Source organism: Ammodytes marinus (genome assembly GCF_949987685.1).
Source record: "Ammodytes marinus genome assembly, chromosome: 1".
Taxonomy (NCBI): domain Eukaryota; kingdom Metazoa; phylum Chordata; class Actinopteri; order Uranoscopiformes; family Ammodytidae; genus Ammodytes; species Ammodytes marinus.
The window spans coordinates 18178317-18197545 of record NC_137230.1 but is presented as its reverse complement, the minus strand read 5'-3'; the positions used below and the strand labels follow the sequence as shown (position 1 = coordinate 18197545).

At 38.7% G+C, this 19229-nt stretch overlaps 1 protein-coding gene across 1 annotated transcript in view; it reads left to right on the top strand.

Moving 5' to 3' along the window:
- cpne7 (copine VII) overlaps nt 1-17521 on the top strand; it is a gene marked incomplete at both ends in the record, with an annotated part of 29314 nt that extends 11793 nt beyond the window's left edge. Inside the window, 11 exons of the mRNA XM_080039351.1 lie at nt 727-810; nt 892-981; nt 1132-1230; nt 1452-1538; nt 1993-2052; nt 3232-3365; nt 10215-10269; nt 13709-13760; nt 14807-14940; nt 15912-16148; nt 17369-17521. Coding sequence (XP_079895477.1) covers nt 727-810; nt 892-981; nt 1132-1230; nt 1452-1538; nt 1993-2052; nt 3232-3365; nt 10215-10269; nt 13709-13760; nt 14807-14940; nt 15912-16148; nt 17369-17521 — 1185 coding nt within the window. The remainder of the gene's footprint in view (nt 1-726; nt 811-891; nt 982-1131; nt 1231-1451; nt 1539-1992; nt 2053-3231; nt 3366-10214; nt 10270-13708; nt 13761-14806; nt 14941-15911; nt 16149-17368) is intronic.
- Between the last annotated feature and the right edge of the window lie 1708 nt (nt 17522-19229).

The window sequence follows — 19229 nt, the reverse complement described above, 5'->3', positions numbered from 1 at the left end:
AAGTTTAAAGTCTCTGTTAGTGAGCTTCAAATAGCAATGGGAGATACCAATAAAGATATTTCAGAACTTCAGATATAACTGTATGGGAGGAAATAGCAGGCAAGTCATAAAGCCATTGGCGGGAGAGAAAAAAGTGTAATAACTAGATAGCCTATAGATAACTAGATATAATATTCCCAAATTCTCATGTGACCAAAAAGTCACAAAGATCCTCTCTTCTTTCTCAGTGGTGCATCACCACATTGATGACGTCTCTTCCAAAAGGAAAGCCTTGATGTGCTGGAAATTGAAAGCCTGCTTCTCCCTGACCTTTAATCAAAGAGACAATTGCCTCTGCCTCTGCAATCAGCAGTGATGAGTCAGTGTCAACAGCCATCTGTATACATTTCCTTTCCTACCAAACTTTCCAACAACCCAAGATACATATTGAAATTCATTTTTTTTGCGTTGATACTTCTCTGTCATTTGGCCAGGATAAATGAGATTCAGTTTTTTTTTATTTTGTTCTCATTTGTCTTTTGTTAAATATATCTCATTACACTTCCTGACAAATTAAGGTTTATAAAGAAATTATAGAAAAAAGAAAACAAAATGTTTCTCATGTGATTTACAGCAATTTTGGAAAGAAGTATGACCCACTATTACCAAAAGAAACACTTCAATTGAATCAATTGTAAATGTGAAGTGACAGTGGGCAAAATGTATTGATATCCACTTTCTTTGCAGGATCTCTTCAGCAAGTCAGACCCATTCATGGAAATATACCGAATCAACGATGACGAAACAGAACAGCTTGTGCACAGAACTGAGGTCAATCTGATTTCCTCCTCATTTTCAACAACTATTTGTGCCACTCTGCGTTCATATGTGACGTGTTCCTACTCTTAACAGGTGATTAAAAACAACCTGAATCCCGTGTGGGAGCCCTTCAAGGTGTCTCTCATATCCCTGTGCAGCTGTGATGACGACCGGAAGCTCAAGGTAAAGGGACCTTTAGTGACTGTTCAAGTCCACACCAGCAAAAAACAACACAGGCGTCAGTCACTCCGAGACTGCACCATAATGAATATGAATGGCCAAACCAACAGATAGCCAGTATACTAAACAGTGTTGTGTCTGCGTGTGCCACAGTGCCTAGTGTGGGATTATGACTCCAGAGGGAAACACGACTACATCGGAGAGTTCTACGCCACCTTCAGGGAAATGCAGAAAATTTCCAGTGGAAATAAGGTCAGTAAACAGAGAGGCGGAATAGAGATAGCCGTGTAACTGTTTCATCCATTTCCAATACGCCCTCTCATTTCACTCTGCCGAAATCCATCACAGATTAAGCAAATCTCATGGCGCTTAAGACATACTGTACAGTAGCAACAATTGAACAATTAAAAAAGCAATTAAAAATGGCATGAATGGTTCCTCATTTTTTTTTTTTTTCACTGGCTTTGTTTTAGGTGACATGGGATTGTGTGAATCCCAAGTACAAACAGAAGAAGAGAAACTATAAGAATTCAGGAGTTGTCATCCTCAGTGAACTTAAGGTAGGAATCTGCTGCAGGAATGTGACATGTTCATCAGAATAGTCACCAAGCATTTGTCTTGTCAAAAATAATCCAAAAATATTTACAACAAAATTGGATTCTGGAGTTGTAGAATTTCATCACACAATATTAATTAGTATAGGTTTTAAATACTTGGCTGAATGTATGTGCTGTACATATCTTGAAACTATTTTGTTCTGTTTCTCTCACTGTACATATTTCGACTGTTTACACCAAAGGCGTCTTTAGCTTCCACTCCTTTGAAAAGATGTCACAACATTTCTTTTTCCCCTTTACATTCAACAGATTTAATGAGTTGACTCTGTTTTAATGACCATTATGCTTCTGACAACAGAGCTGGATAATCCACTCTCCCACCCAAACATTCCTTCTGAGGACCTGCCATGAAGAAATCCTCATTCTCTTCCCTTCTTTCTTTCCTTCTCTCTTGCAGCTCCACAGAGTGTACTCCTTCCTAGATTACATCATGGGTGGATGCCAGATTCACTTTACGGTAAATTGAGCAGTCTGTGTTTCGTGATGTGTTTAGTACAACTGAGACATTAAGCTTTAACTGCAGTTGCACTATATAGCCTTACGAATTGCTGTCAAATTCTCTGCATATCACCTATTTGTTTGATATCATGTTGCTTATGGATGAACAGACTTTGGTATGGCTTTCATTGGTTGTACCATTTGCAATGCAATATGAATCTAATGTTAAATTTTACAATTTTGAAACATCATACAGTATTCAGTGTTGTGTTGTGTAACTAAATACATTTACTTTAGTAACTACTGTTCTTAATAATAGGTGTGTTAGGTTCTTTACGTGGGCATTTTAATCTCATGCTACTTTATACTGCTACTGGACTCCAATTCAAAGGAAAATATTGTACTTTTTGTTCAATTATTTTCAAGTAAAGTTTGTTTTACAAATTAAGATTTTTTTTTATCTAAAAAATTCAAGCAAAGCTGAATCGATTATAGGGGTTCCCAAACTTTTCCAAGCCAAGGACCCACATATAGCATAGTATACTGTAGTGTCAATATTCCAATAACAATTTTTTTTTTTTTTAAATCTAAACTTCGTAAAGATTTGATTTTGGGCTCTGGGTAATTATGACAGGGTTTTATCAAAATTTTTCACGAAAAATCGATAGATTTATGGAGAAAGCAATCATCAGATGAATCCATAAAAATAAGTAGTTGCAGTCCTAAAAATAATTCTGCATCATGTAAATGTAATGTCAATACTTAAAGTACATTGACTTATGACTTATTTGTGTCTTGGTGTTTTTGGTGGTATACAGTTTTTCTGGCAAGCTTCATGCGATAAATTCTTCAGCTCTTGCCCTTTGGTCTGCTCGCTTTAGCTCTATCCCTCACTCTGTGGCTGGATTACTGAAGCACTGAATATTAATCACAAGGACTGCTGTATTTGAGGCTGTCTCTCCATGTTGAAATAGCTGGCTTCTTGGATCTACACTGTATGGCAGCTGTAGCTATACTCAATCCATGTGGGTGTAAAAAGTGCAAATTCTTCCCCTCTGATCTGACAATGTATACTAACAATAGGCATATGTCAGGCTCACTTGCACAGAATTAGCAGCCAAATGAATGTATTTGCAAAAAGTTAGGTTGCAAAAGAAAAACTTAATTCATTCTTTCAAATTTCAATTCTCTCTACCAGGTTGCCATTGACTTCACGGCCTCCAATGGAGACCCCAGGAACAGTTGTTCACTGCACTACATTAACCCCTACCAGCCCAATGAGTACCTGAAGGCCCTGATAGCAGTGGGGGAAATATGTCAAGACTACGATAGGTTTGTCAATCTTTTGTTTTTCAGTAAAGGCCCTTCGGTGCCTACAGGGACTGTCAGTGTCACCAGTTGTGAAATAGAGCTACAGGCTGCTCATTTCACAGCATTCGGTGGGATGTCTCACACACTATACTAGCCACTCCATCACAGCATAAAGGGATTGTAATGGAAATCCTGGAGTGCTGAAAAGTGAATGGCAGAGAATATCCTGCAGGTTATTACATTGCTCACCAGTTTGTTAAAGAGCTGATGGAAGTGAACCATTGACATCCATCTCCTCCGTCTCTGATTAATTTATTCGCTCAGATGCATTTTACATTTTGATTCCTCATAGTTGAGTTACAAGCCGGTTGCTCGTAGCCAAATCCTGTTCATTGCCCACATCGTGTTCACATTTGTAAGTCAATTTTAATCTGTGTTAAACCTTGGATAAGTAAAGCATGAGAAACTGTTTGTACCATGGGGAATAAGAGCAAACAAATTCGACCCCTACCTGCATTACTTACAGTATGCATGAATCTTACTTTGGACTGAAGGTGGTGGTTGGCAGCTGTAGTCAAAGACACAGTCAACATATTCTATTTTATGGTTTTAAGTATCCATTTATAGCAGCTTTAACAATCTATCAGAAAGAGGACATTTTGATCATTATCACTTACAGGCAGATATTTCTACTGTGACATTATGGAAAAGTAAACACAACTTCTGCTGCCTTGATTTTAATTTTAATTGAAATAAGACAAACAGGCCAAAAGGAACATTTAACAGGTTCAAAAATGTATAGCCTACTGTATTACAAGTGTTCTATTATTCATTTTCCATATGGCACTACTTAGGGGTGGGAAAAATAATTGATTATTCAATGCATCGCGATTTTCTCTAGACAATTCGATTCTCGATTCAGATAAATTAATAATCGGGATTAAATTGTTGTTAAAGAAAATAGAACTGAATCAGTTTAGTTTTTACAAACGTCCATATCCTGTTTAAATGCAAGCTGCATTTATTATTGCATTGGTCATAGAAAGTCATATTTGTGACAAAAAAGCTTTCTCTCTAATAGAGAAGGTAATTCATCTGTTTATTGTCTTTTAATTATCATCACAAAAGTAGGAAGTGGTTAGCAAACTCTGAGTAGCAAACTCAGATGTATATATATATATATATATATATATATATATATATATATATTTGAAAATCACGCATGGAAATGTACATAAAATAATTGTTGCACCAAGATGCATCGATAACCAGTTTGGACCTCTGTATCGGAATCGAATCGTGAGGTGCCAAGAGATTCCCACCCCTACTACTTAGGAAGTCAACGTCATTATGATCTAAAACAACAATATCCCCTCTTTTATATAACTGTGGGTCTGTCTGGGTTTTGCGTGCCTCTTAGTTTGAAGGATTTCTAAAATTTCAACTTACTAATGCAAACAGGAGTTCTTGAAAACATATCCATTTAAAAAGGAAGGAAAATGTACACTGTGGTGGCATAACAAACCCAGGGTACACTCAAGTGTATGGTTAAAAATAAATAAAGCAACAACAGGGACTTGGAGTTGCTCTCTCTTTTTTATGATACACCCTTCCCACAGATGAGGTGATGTTTTTTTTAACTTTTTTGGAGTAGGCCTAAAAATAGAAATTAGCACCGTTGGTCAAGTTTCAAGTAATTTGTAATTATATTCTGGCAGGAATCTAGACCAAGGTACAATTGCAGGTAGCTTTGTTAGAGTTCTTGATGTTACAAGAATTTAAAAAAAGATTCGGCAACATTAGTTTTAAAAAGTAGTTAAATGTGCAGTATGTAACGTTGGGTGTGTCAGGGAAGTGAACATTTTCTTAGGTATATTCTCATTACTGACATAACAAACTTTCCTCACAGGAAAATTTAATCCCTGGAACATTCTTTGAAGTTAGAAAGCTACCTTAAAATCCACTGTTTCACTGTTGTTGTTTACAGCAGTTTGGTTTACAAACATATTCTTAGTCTTACGTTTGGTTTCAGGTGCCGAGCATTCTGCATACAATCACCTTATTATCAAATTAGATAACAAAAATTAGCTGAGATAACTTCTGCAGCAAAAAAATTCAAAGTTCAGTTTATTAGCTCAATTTGTAACATTTAAACAAGACTGCTCAGTCTGTGTGAATCTCAGGACAGAGAAACAAGAGCAAATGATTCACTGAGGTTTGCATTTTATTCAAAAAAAAATTAAACTGTAAACATAGTTAAGGTGGTGTTTTTTTTATTTTTATAGGCCAATAGGCCTTCTGTGATGTGATAACCAATAATTAATTAATGTTATTATTAGTCTACTAACTTGCTTGATTTATTTTTAAATAGCCTACAGAGACACTTGGAGAAACACGTGGACATTTATTTACTGCAAATCGCGGCCTTTCGCGCGGATATGACCATACACAAGCACACATCGCTAGCTAGCACAAAAAAAATAAAAAATTATTATTATATTTTCTTTTTGGTCAGTTGGAAATCAAGGCAGCCCGCGCCCTCCCTGACAACTCACGGCGCCCCCCCAGGGGGGCGCGACCCACCATTTGAGAAGCACTGGCATAGTGGGTAGTGCACCTTTAAAGTTGGACATCTTGGTGGCCTAGTGGTAAGGCTGCATATCATTTGACTGTTCCGTCCTGGGATTGTTTAACAGAACTTAGCTGCATGTCAGAACCCTTTCTCTCTCTTTATCCCCTGTTATGTGGTCTGATGTACCTGAAAACTTCTCTCATAGTTGCACCACGAGATTGAGATATGGTGAATGCAAAAGCCACATCATATGATTCCCATCATTTTCATAATGCTCAAACCATTCAGTGACCCCCCGCTACCCTTCAGATGGGAGCATTGGACGAGACCAATTCCATTAGGATGGAAATGTTTTTTTTTTACTCAGAACAATTTTGTATCGATTTGCAGTGACTCTCCCCCTACTGTGGACAAGTGGACCCAAACCATGCGAGAAAAATGACCCCCCCCCTCCCCCCACATCATAACTAAGCCACCGCATCCACTCACTGTAGGGATCATTCTTTTAGACCTGTACGTCTCCATAGCCCGGTGACTGTGGTTTTTACACCACTGAATTGTCGAATATGCATTTATCTTTGTAATGAGGGGTTTATGCAGTGCACTGCAGCCCTACCATAATATCCCTCTCTGTGTAATACTGATGGACTATTCTTACTGACTTGTGCATATAGGAAGTATAAACAATGAAAAATTAATCTAAAACGTTTCACCTCCTCCTTGGCCCTGGCTGGTGCATGAGGCTACTGACTACTTTATCACCATTTAGTACCTCGTTATATCACATATTACAAGTGCAGTTTAATTATAAAATGAATAAGGGGCAAGGAAGAGGAACGTTTATGTTTAACTGTTTAACTTTATGAACACACAGACACACACACACACACACACATATTATTTTTTTACACAAGCCTGGGGTAGTGCTGTTTGTAAGGATAATGTTTTGTATGTGCATCACAGTCTCTTTGTTCGTAGTGGTCGGTGCATGTGCTTTCTCCTGTGGATATCTCAATGATACAGTTTCCTCTCAGCGTCTGTTGCCAATACTTGTCCTCCCTCTTAGCTTGCATAGTCTCATTACCCTGAACTACAGACGAGCACATGCAGAGATAGGAGCCTACGCCGGGAAGCTGGCACTTCAAAATGGAAGTGGGAGGCATTGTGGCTGGAGAAATAACAGCGTGGCATCATGGAATCAGATGTAAAGACAGAGGAGGTGCAGCATTGAAGCCTGTTTGAGGAATCGTTAAAAAACTCTGAGGCTATTTGAACAGTAGTTGTATTTTCATGTGAGAATTCCTGTTTCTTTAAATGTGAACAGGGCTGATACAGTTATCATGGTTGCTTCGGTCAAACACATTTTTGTTTTTAAAAGACTTCTTAAATGATTTCTGAATTGAGAACAAATGTAAACAATCTTCAAATGTGCAAAGAAAATATAAGTTATAGGTGGTGTTCTTGCTAATTCATGGGAAATTGAAGAGAAAGGCCATCTCATCTTTCGAAAACTAAGATAGATGAGGATTAAGACTCTGACTCCTGATATATGCAGATCCTCCTATTGAATATCAGGGGAGCTCTGTCTGGCTAATTATAGCATCCAAGATATAGCCCCGGAGACACTGAAATATGCCTGGAAATTAGCAGCTCATCCTGCTAACTTCATCATTTTCATGTTTACATAGATACACAAGAGCGTCATACATGGAAACATGCCTCTGGGTGAACAGAGACTGCAGATGTAGGCAGCAATTCCCTCCTAAGTTGGAATGTGGGCATGTAAACCTTTTAGCCTTTAGTGAATAAAGGTGATGTGGGATTTGAGAGTCCTTGCAGAGGAGTGCATTATAGAAATGGAGTGAGGAGCTTTTGTCTGTGTGGGCAGAGGCTCGTTTACCTTGCTTAGAGAGCTATTATGCAGAGCACATCTCCCCGCGGCTCCTCACGTGTGTAGACAAAGTGAGAAAAGACCACCAGGCACTTCACTACTGTATTCATATGATGAAAATAACCTGTCAATAGTCCTTGCTGTCCTCATGTGTGGGATGATGTTGCTATGTTATATCTCTACACACCTATGGGCTTTGATGGGCTCATTAAAATATTTGAAAAAAAAATGAAATCTATTCAATAAAGCTCTAAGGACAAATTTCTAAGTATTACAATTGTCTAGAGGTCGATCTAATGAGTGCAGTAGAACAATAACAAGACTAGAATCGACCCAGCATAAATAATTATTTTTTATTGTTATTTTGCATCCATACAACATGCCTCAGTGTTTGAAAGGTCACAGGAGTGGGAGTGAGGCCCGTATTTAGTGGATGGGAGTTATTTTGTTGAAAAATGGACAAAAAGTGAGTTGAAAACCTGTAAACGTTGAAGCTGAGTTTAGTGCAAAGACATCTCTTTATGCTGTTGCATCCCTCTGTAGAACCTCATGGACCCGGGAGTGTACTCAATTGTGTGGATTATTGTCACTGGAGTGTGTTTGTATCTGAATACACAACAGCACATTAGCCAGGGCATGTGGAGAGGTTCACATAATGGAGAATAAAAGGTGGACTAATGTACATGTTTATCTGTTTTTTCCTCTTCTTTTTGGAACAGAGAATGATGCTGACCAAATTTGAGCTCAAAATGGCACCGTATAGTGATGTTTTTCTAACTGAGCCTACAGGCTGTTGTTACCATTTACAGACACTGTAAATATAATACTGCAATCTGAGACGGGACACACATTAGCCCATTCTCTCCTGCAAGTTCCTAAAAGAGTAACCAAACAAACAAAAGATGCAAGTATTCTTTTATCATCTGTTTTGATGTTATTGTTTGACCCGTGCTGCTACAACAACATAGTAGAACATTAAAACGTGCCAAGGAAAACTTAACCCTTCTGTTAAGAGTTAACAGTAAAGAGTGTATTGCTGACTCGAGACGAGAGTGTGTACAAATCATCAAGTCCATACCTATCAGAGTTAATTAAACACTTCTGGTACCTCTGAAAAGCTGCCTCAAAGCCAAAGATTCTCTATGAGTGGACAAATCCCATCCTATTCTATGGACTATGACTATCCAATCTTGTGACTTGCCAACACAAAATAAATCAACACCTATTAACACAGCAAACTTTGCTGTGTATACCCTTTGATTCACCCACACCATGTCCAGACTAAATTAATTAAACACCTCATTTCAAATGTGTGTGTGTGCCCAAGACTGAGATTCTTTTGAGCTGGAGATGTTATTTACGATAGTGCCGGACTGGAGAATTCTAGTTTTGCCAGCCATGTTCAGCAAATGTTCTCATAAGGGAGGCATCCATTAGAGCTGGCAAAACAATCACTGATGCAAATGAAAACAAGATGTGATAGATGCTATACTAAATGTCACAAATTCTAGGGTTCTTTGTATTAATGTAGCTCAACTATCAAAGCACCACAAAGCAGAAAATTACCTTTAGTGTTGCATTTATTTATGGATTGCAGTTCTGTGGCTACTGCATATAATGGAACCATCTTGTATCAGTTTATCTACATGTATAGATATCCCTTTGGTTTAACTCAATCATCGCATTTGTTGTTGACTACAGCTGGGAAGGTGTGGACTACAGATTCATCTTAGTTTACTTAAATGCTATCTGTACACACGTCTGACAGCGGTTCATATTTGTAAAAACAATCTGAACCTTATTTGGCATGAGATAATGTCTTTATATCAGCATAAATCTAACATTGGTCTTTCCATTTTACTTTGAGTGGTTGTTTGCTACTGCTTTTTTGCTTCCATTGTAGAAACATTTGAGTCCACTGTATAGTGGATATATTTCATGCTCAGAACTTGGAACAACCCTGAAAACACACAAATGCAGGTAAATAGCAGTGGGTTAATATAGTGCACAGTCTGTTCAATATAGGGAGCGTTTTCAGACACGTCTTTTGCTCTTGGTATTAAAACCAAACTCTTCACTATGGCCGTATCGTTCCAGCATAGCCGAGCCTCTTACAGTTCTATCTGACAATCTGAATGGTATGATGAAAAATGGAGAGGATAAAGACAATGGAAAAGCTCTTTGAACAGGTGCTGGCTGCGGGGGCTGCGGGGACTGTGGGGACAGATTTCAAATTGTAATTCAAGCTTTTAAAATGTATGAGATAGAACACAAGCAGGGGGTTTGCCCTTGGAAAAGTGAACAGATGGATAAGCCGTCAATATTGTTCAGATCGCTGTCAAATGCTGTCCCAGTTTTAACTATGGTAACTGTAATTTCTGACTGATTAATTTGCTTATCGTTTCAGTGACAAACGATTTTCAGCTTTGGGCTTTGGTGCCAGAATCCCTCCAAATTACGAGGTGAGTATCACGGTTCGTATCTCTGCTCTGCATGAACAACATGACATACATTATGCATACTGTATATTCTTGTGGTCTTATCAAACTTTGGTATTTTCCACCACCTTGGGACTTTACGTTATCAAGCTGATTTCATTATTTTATTACACATTTTTTGTCAGTCCGTCAGAATTTAACATTTAAAACTAATTACTGAGTATATCTTTATTCATGGGCCCCTCATCTTAAAATACCATCTTGTCTCAAGAAAATAACATGTTCTGATGACAAGAAAGCCCTATAGTGTTGATACCCAATTTGCATAAGAATTCATGAGTTGGAAAGCATTTTTTAAGCTAATTGGACTTTGAGAATCAAAGGCCTTAAGTGATTCTAAAAAAAGCCCTTAAGGGGACGTCTGACATGTGAAGGGTGAGTGTGCACACACACACACACACACACACACACACACACACACACACACACACACCGTTGAATAACCATGCTGTTTGATGATCTATCGGACCAGAACAGCGTGCGTTACTATGTGGCAATGTGAACCACTGATGATTATCATTTAAATCATGCAAAGATATGTGGCTCTTTAAATACAAACTATTCATTTCTGAATTTACCATGACAGTGACTTGAAGGACTCAAATTGTTATGACTGCATGCTGTTACCACAGTGTGCCTTGTTGCGCAGGTGAATGCCAATTAAGTCATTAGACTAATCACGAACTGCGTCTACCACCTCATAGGCTACGCCTTTTCTGCAAGTTTGATGGTACTGGGATCTTTCTCAGTGTGTTGTTGTGCCCTCCTGTAGCTCTTATGCATATCTATACGAAGTGTGTTAGAAAACATAATTAAATGGAGATCCGTTCATTTGCCAGCCAAGGGTGCATCAGATCGTGACTTGTTTGAATAAAGGGGAAGCTCAAACCTCACATTCAATTACAATGAATATGGCCTTTCGGTTTTTGTTAAATTAAAGCCTCTGAAAATGTTGTTTTGTCCTTCCCTAAACCTAAGATATTCATGACTACATTTGCACCAGTCAAACAGATTAGAACACATCATCCTATGTATTATTTCTGGAGGTTAAGGAATCTTCACATCTTGTTGGTTTGGTTCAGTTAAAACAATCTCTGATGTGTCTGCCTGTTTAGCCTCAAGACCCCTTTTTCAGTCTCATTAAGTGGTTTGCATCAGATCAGCCTCTGCCCTGGTTTGTTGGTGATCTGAAAGCAAACTGGTTGGTGCAGGATTTCATGATAATAGATATATCGTGTTAGCATGATTTAAAGCAAAAACCTTATTAAATCCATCCACTGATTGCAATCTGAAAACAATTGACAGCTTATCAATCTGTTACAGTATACAGATATTTTGGTAACCAACTCAGTATGTGAGTGCAGGGCTTTCCCCTGATAAATCTGACTGTTCAAAGCGGTTCCAACTGGCCTGTGTTGTGCATGTATCATCCTCGGTGTAAATGGGCAGTTTGTTATGTTCATTATATTATCCACCAGAAAACAAAGTTTATTTTTTCGTTGTTGATCTCCACCTGTTCAACATTATTTGACTGAGAGGGGCCTGCCAACATACGCAAACAGCTCCAAAGCATGTCCTATCCCAAATGAGCTCTTCCCTCTTGAGGTCAGTGAGAAAAGTTCAGTAAAAGAACACAGAAATCTCATAATTCAAATCATCAAAACCAATTCTCACTTCTAAACTTAAACAGAAAAAAAGTGAACCATATGCACAGGTGTAACTGATTACATGACAATGCTCCATTTAAGTGTCCACATAAGCCATGCCAGTGAACCAGTCTGCACAATTATACCAAAGGCTTACCACTGCAACGTCTAAATGGACAGCCATTATTGTTTTGATTATTAACACTTCTGTGGGTCCTATCATGTCTTTTCTAAAGGCCTGCCATCAAATAGGCCTGTTAAATGAGATACAAAACAAGACCTTTTGCAGTGGCCAAGTGCAAAACCTTAATAGTGGTCTGTATGATTAATTTGCGTATTGCGTTGTTGTCACTGTACATACATCCAGCACAGTGGACAGGTGTCAAGTCTTGCTGGAAAAAGTAATTCAGCATCTCCATAAAGCTTGTCAACAGACAGGAAATATGAAGTGCTCTAAAATATCCTGGTAGACAGCTGTGGTGACTTTGGACTTGATAACACAGTGGACCAACACCATCAGATGACATGGTGCCTCAAATCATCACTGACTGTTGAAACTTGACAGTGGTCTTCAAGCCCCCTGGATTTTGTGCCCCTCCACTCTTCCTCTAGACTGTGGAACCTTGATTTCCAAATGAAACGCAACATTTAATTTGGATCAGTGATGATTTGGGGTATCATGTCATCTGCTGCTGTGGGTCCACTGTGTTATCAAGTCCAAAGTCACCACAGCCATCTACCAGAAGATTTTAGAGCACTTCATGCTTCTGTCTGTTGACAAGCTTTATGGAGATGACAATTTCCATTTCCAGCTAGACTTGGCACCTGCCCACGGTACCATAAACCACTGGTAACTGGTTGACTGACCATGGTATTACTCTGCATGAATGGCCAGACAACTCTCCTGACCTGAACTCCATAGAGAAACTATGGACTATTGTCAAGAGGAAGATGATACACACCAGACCCAACAATACAGACGAGATGAAGGCCACATCAAAGCAACCTGGGCTTCCATAACACCTCAGCAGTGCCACAGGCTGATAGCATCCATGCCACGCCGCATTTAGGCAATAATTCATGCAAAAGGGGCCCAAACCAAGTACTTAGTACATATGCATGATTATACTTTCTAGAGGGCCGACATTTCTGTATTTAAAATCCTTTTTTTATTGATTTTATGTAATATTAAAATTTTCTGAGATTTTGAATTTGGGGTTTTTATAAACTGAAAGCCATAATAATCACAATTATAAAAAATAAAGGCTTCACATATCTCACTTTGCATGTAATGAGTCTGTATAAGATATTATTTTCACCTATAAAGTTGAATTACTGAAATAAATTAACTTTTGCACGATATTCTAATTTTTCGAGTTTCACCTGTATGTCTTACTAAATAGCCTGCCCTGTGTCAACTGACTCCAGCATCATGTGATGTGGTTAATTCTACTGTTGTAGATGTCATCAGAAATTATTCCTTACAACCTCACTCTAAAAAGCTGTCCAATTTTCTTGGAATGTTAACACCAATATCCTCCAATATCATTTTAAAATAACCCAAGTTTTGGTCATGATTCAGACATGATTTTTAAAGTGACTTAACAGAATTGTGGTCAGCAAATCCAGAAGAAAAATATTCTGAGGAAATGGCTACCAAACATGGAAGCCAATTCTAATACAAAATGGAAATAATTAAGGAGGACAAAGGCTTAGCCTTAACAGTGTCTCACAATTGTATCTTTCTCCATCAACAGGTGTCTCATGACTTTGCCATTAATTTCAACCCAGAGGATGATGAATGTGAAGGTAAGGAAGAGCTTTGTATTATTTTGTTTCAAAAGTTAATCTATTTGCTGCTGATACTATATTAACCATCTGCAATCTGACAATACAGCTGCTAAATAGAGAATATGTCTCGCCATCACAAATTTCAGGTAAATTATTGTATGATAGATCATATTCATGATATTAAACAGTACAGAATACATTTAGCATCTATATACGGTACTATGTTTATCTGTGTCCATTTTATTTCATCTTGTACTTACTCAAGAGTCAGTCATGGTTATGTTCAATTGCATTCATGGATTTAATTATTGATTAGTTATTGAAACATGAATAATAAAAATAATCAAATTCTGCTCGTTTTTCTTACGGCTTGGCAGGGAGGACACAGGCGCGGAGACAGTACCAGTTTAAGAAGTTTATTTTGAAGGAATCTGCTGGGGGTTAGGGCCGTGATCCGGGGGGAAGCTTGCTGGCATGGGGCTCCAGGGGGAGAGCAGCGGGGAAAGTCCAGGGAGCTGAGCGAGAGCAGGCCAGAGCAGGCAGGCAGAGGGGTCCGGGAGGAAGTGATGGCTGGCGGGCGAGGGCTGGAGCTGGTGGCTGGAGTCAGGCTGGGAGAGCTGCAGCAGAGAGAACAGGAGTTAGCACGTGACAAAATGCAGACAGAGCTGCAAACAGGTAAGAAGACTAAAGAGCAACTGACTGTGTGAAACAGAGTCTACAATCTGGCAGTGTCTGGAAGGTAGGGCCGGGTTTATGAAGAGCAGTTGATTGGTGATTGATGGCAGCTGTGAATGCTGGTGCCTGACTCCAACACACCTGACTCCAACCCTGCAATTACACCAGAACACAGACAAGGGGAAAGGGGAAAAACAACACAAGGGCTTGAGGCCCAGGCAGGATCATGACAGTTTTAGGGGATTTAAATTATTTAACTTACGTGAGGCAGAATACTTATTCAAGGCCATTCCCTGTACCTTTGAGTTTACAGGTGCTTGTTTATAAACAACTGTTTATAACTGTATTGATGTGTCATTCATTTTCCTCTCTGTGCTCTCTTTGATTAGAGATCCAAGGAGTGGTTGAGGCATACCAGAACTGCCTCCCTAAGATCCAATTGTATGGCCCCACCAATGTCTCTCCTATCATTACCAGGATAGCCAAGCTGGCAGCAGGTGACGGCATCATCAAAGATGCCTCTGTGAGTGTCCCTTCATTCGCTATTCCAAAAATATATTGATGTAATTTAAGCTTTCAAGTTCCCACTGAGTTACCGTAGTTAGTAGCCTCTGGTTCACCTCACTGCTTATGGAAATGATGCCCTATGGCGAGAAAGAAGAGTGGGACCATTATTGAACAAATTAGTATTCTTTAAATTATGGATTGAACTCGCGCAGTATATGTATCAACCCTTATAGAAATAACATCATTGCAGTTTTGCAGTTAAAATGTGATTTAACCAAAGTGAGTCACTGTGCTCCCTTTCATTCCTTATCATACCTTTGGGGTTACATTTTCTGTTCTTCTGAAAAAAAATCAATTATCTTTTTACTAATTGAAATTACCCACCAGCTGCATGTACGTTGTGTTCTAGACTATTACCCTCCTGTAATTGCGCTGATCTTATTGTAATTATTTACTCCTCAAGGTAAATCTTTTTTTGTTTAGTAAATGAGCTGCAATAAACAATTAGGCTTGCACGGCACACATTTGAGATACACACTCAAGACATTCAGTAACACATGAAAATGGTCAGAGAAAGAGAATCAAGTGACCAATCCGAAATTATTAGACTATATTGTGTCGTGTTCATATTTTTGTACTGTGCCACTCATATTATATCATTCAGTGGACACATGGAATTGATTTCACACGTACATACTACATGCATGCACACACACACGCACATTAGATGTCCCTGCTGAGGTTTATGATGCATTTGTTCTGTTTCCAATGTGTTCCTTTTTTTCTGTTCTTGATCCCCTTGCAACACAAACGGTATATTTTATCTACCCAGTGGTAGCTGTGAAATTATCCAAGGCAGCATAGAAGGTCTACTTCAGACCACAGCACACGCTGATAGGTTCCCTTAGTTATAACCACACACTGCTGTTAAAATGGGTTCATGTTCACATGGACTCACTCACACTGAAAGCTTTCATCTTCCCCCAGCGATACCACATCCTGCTCATCCTCACAGATGGTGTTGTGACAGACATGGCAGACACACGTGAAGCCATTGTACGAGCCTCCTACCAGCCTCTTTCCATAATCATTGTTGGTGTGGGCAATGCAGACTTCACAGACATGCAGATTTTGGATGGAGATGATGGAGTCCTACGTTCACCTAAGGGCGAGCCGGTCCTCAGGGACATTGTGCAGTTTGTGCCCTTCAGAGACTTCAAAACGGTGAAGTTTTTTTTTTATGTGTTTTTTTCTTTGTAAGTCTTCACTTGTTGACCTACAGTTTTCTAGTCAAACTCACTCCTCGTGACTGCTGTTTTAGTGATATTCGACAACATGACGTCTTTTTTGTGTAACGTTCCCCTTTCTTGTTATTTATAAGAGAAAACATGGGGCTGCTGTCTTTGCCAATGCTACAGGTGGGCATTGTGGACTGGAAGTGATCCACAAAGTTCCTCAAATAACAATGTAGAATGTAGTTCCAGGCAATCAGCAACATTGAAATAATAAGTTTGAAACTAGATGTCTTTTGTTCTTAAGAAAAACATTCCCCAAAATGTACCTAAACATTCAAGTAAAATACAAAAACTGCATGAGTGGAGAAATCTAACAAATGCCGATGTTCCCATACATGGAACAGGGTGATCTGCACTGAGGAGATGAGCATGAAAAAAAGAGTTGTAATCCATATGATATGGTCTTCACAGTCACCAGACCTCAAACCAATTAAACACCTATGGGAAATGTTGAGGCGATGCATTTTCACCACCATCATCAAAACACCAAATAAGGGAATACATTTGAAATGTTGTTCATCCCTCCAATGTAGTCAGAGATTTGAGAATCTATGCAAATGTATGTAGATTGTGTATTTAAATGAGTCATCTATCTGTATAGCCAACCTGAGTGGGTATTGGAATGTATCCCCCATGGTTTGAGGAAATGGGATTAAAGGATATATTAAGTGAAATCAAAATGATATGAGCATACAAGTACTACTGGATCTGTTTTCCACAAAGTATTGTGTTCTTTTATAGACATCTAGAAAGTTTCATAACGTAAGTTTGCTCATGTGTATTAATTTATAATCTTATATAATGAGTTTTATGTTTCGAAAATCATTAAAAAAAATTGCTTTAACAACTGTTTATTTGTTTTAATCAATACATACTAGTTGAAAAATAAATAGAAAGTGCAATGCAAAAACTGCAAGAGATATTATTATTTATATTTTGATGAAGCTCTTAGGAACCCAGTAGAAGAAATTTTCAGTCACTCTCTAAAGTATGACAATGACATACATCTTTCAATTAGTCTGAAACAAAGAAAGGTGTCCTAACACTGTCCATAATCCCCCAGTCAGGAAGAAAACATAAAAGCCTCAATTGAAAGTGTTCTGTATCTAAAATGAAACCCATATTTAACTCACTCTGTCTCTATTGCAGGCTTCACCTGCCGCGCTGGCCAAATGTGTTCTGGCGGAGGTGCCCAACCAAGTTGTAGAGTACTACAGTCAGAAGGCCATCTGCCCCATCTGTCCTCAGAGGGACTCACCCACCCCCATCCTCAGCCCAATGGCCACTACCCCAACAGAATAACCTCCCACTTTGTTCCTGGGAACAAGCTTTGACCGACGAGGCGGAGAAAGGAAGCATGCCTTCGTGATTATCAGACAAGGACTGAAGAGAAAATCTTTCTAAATGTGTTATTACTCATTACATTTTTCTCTGCTATCAATGTGTTTTCACAAGGAAAGGCAGCAGAGACTGTTTTTATTTTTAAAATGTATTATCTCTGCTAAGTGTGTTGCTCTGGCACTTCTCTCTGGCGGTGCAAATTGACCATCAAGTTGCTTCAGCATCGTGAGTCCTGGAGTATTGTCCCCCCCCCCCCCAATCTTTATGCATGCAGGTCAATCCCTTGGTGATGATCCATCGATCGGGCCTATTATTGCTTACCGCCCATGAAATTCTAGCACCTCAACTCTCTCTATTATGTATCTTTTTTCCTCATGTCTTATCTGCGGATAATTTTGAATATGTACTGTACAGTACTGTATGTCCCAATGAAAATTTGATTTACATACTGACCATATTTAATCATTGACCTTTCCTCACATGCATGAATCTGTCTGGCTGACCGTGAGTTGACATTGGAACAGACAAGTGGCAAATCATTATTGCTTAATTTCATGTAAATTGGCGATCGTAATCACTTGCTAGAATTGAAATCTGTTTTCAAACGTGCAACAGCCATTCTCAACAAGCCAAAAAAAAAAGCATGAACTATGAAAGACACCACCACTGCCTAGCAAATACAAGAGCAAGCAATGCTGAGTGTGTTTGGCAGTAGGCAAATGCAGGTTGCCAAGTAAGTGTATTTTGTGTAAAATAATTAGCTAATTAACAATAATTAATGACTAAACCTTCAATAATTAGGTATTTTTAAGACCAGGTGTAACAGCAGCACAGGAGAAAAAATCTTTGTTGTGTTCACCTTACACAACATCAGTGCAACTGCAAGTGGCGTAATAATGACAACGTGTGATATTTGCTGCAGCTTTCGCTCTGTGGATGCTTTTTTCAGTTACAATAGGGAGCCAACAAGTTGCAGCAAGACAGAGAATACAGTCAGTTCATCAGCTAAAAGCTTGAAGTATAGGAGATGTGTTTGAGTCGCTGTGCAGTAATAGATGTTGAATAGAGCTGCCTTTCTTTGAGGTCAGCTGTGAACAAAGGCTGAATAAAAAATGTCTCCAAGAGAAGATAAAAGCTTGCACCCTAAAGTTTTTTGTAACGTGGTTATGGTACAAGCTTTTAAAACCATGCTTCAGGTCAGGTGGATCCTTTCGCTCTGATTAGTTTTTTTTATTGTTTTCATCCGTAAGCCAGCTGTCAGGCGGGTAGCATTCTCCATGTATCTGCACAATGTTTCATTATATTTTACCTTCCTTCCTGCCGCTTTTTATATGCAATCTAATCCCACTCAATGTTTGATAGGGAATTTAACTGGTGAACACACAGTTTAGATCAAATGAAAGCACAAAGCCCATCACAGTGAGTGCTGTTAAAGACACAGTAATGTTCACCAAACCGGCTCATGGAATGTCAATCAAATTTACATCAGAAAATATAAAAAATAATAAATAATTTTTTATTGTGAGGTTCCTAGTGACTATTACAAAGTTTCTGTCCATTAAATTTTTTTAAAGGTTTGCCCATCATGAATTGTTCCTTGAATCTTGGATTTTCTGCCGTTCTGTGGAGCTTTATGATGTTCATCAAACTTTAAAAGCTCTGACCTTCA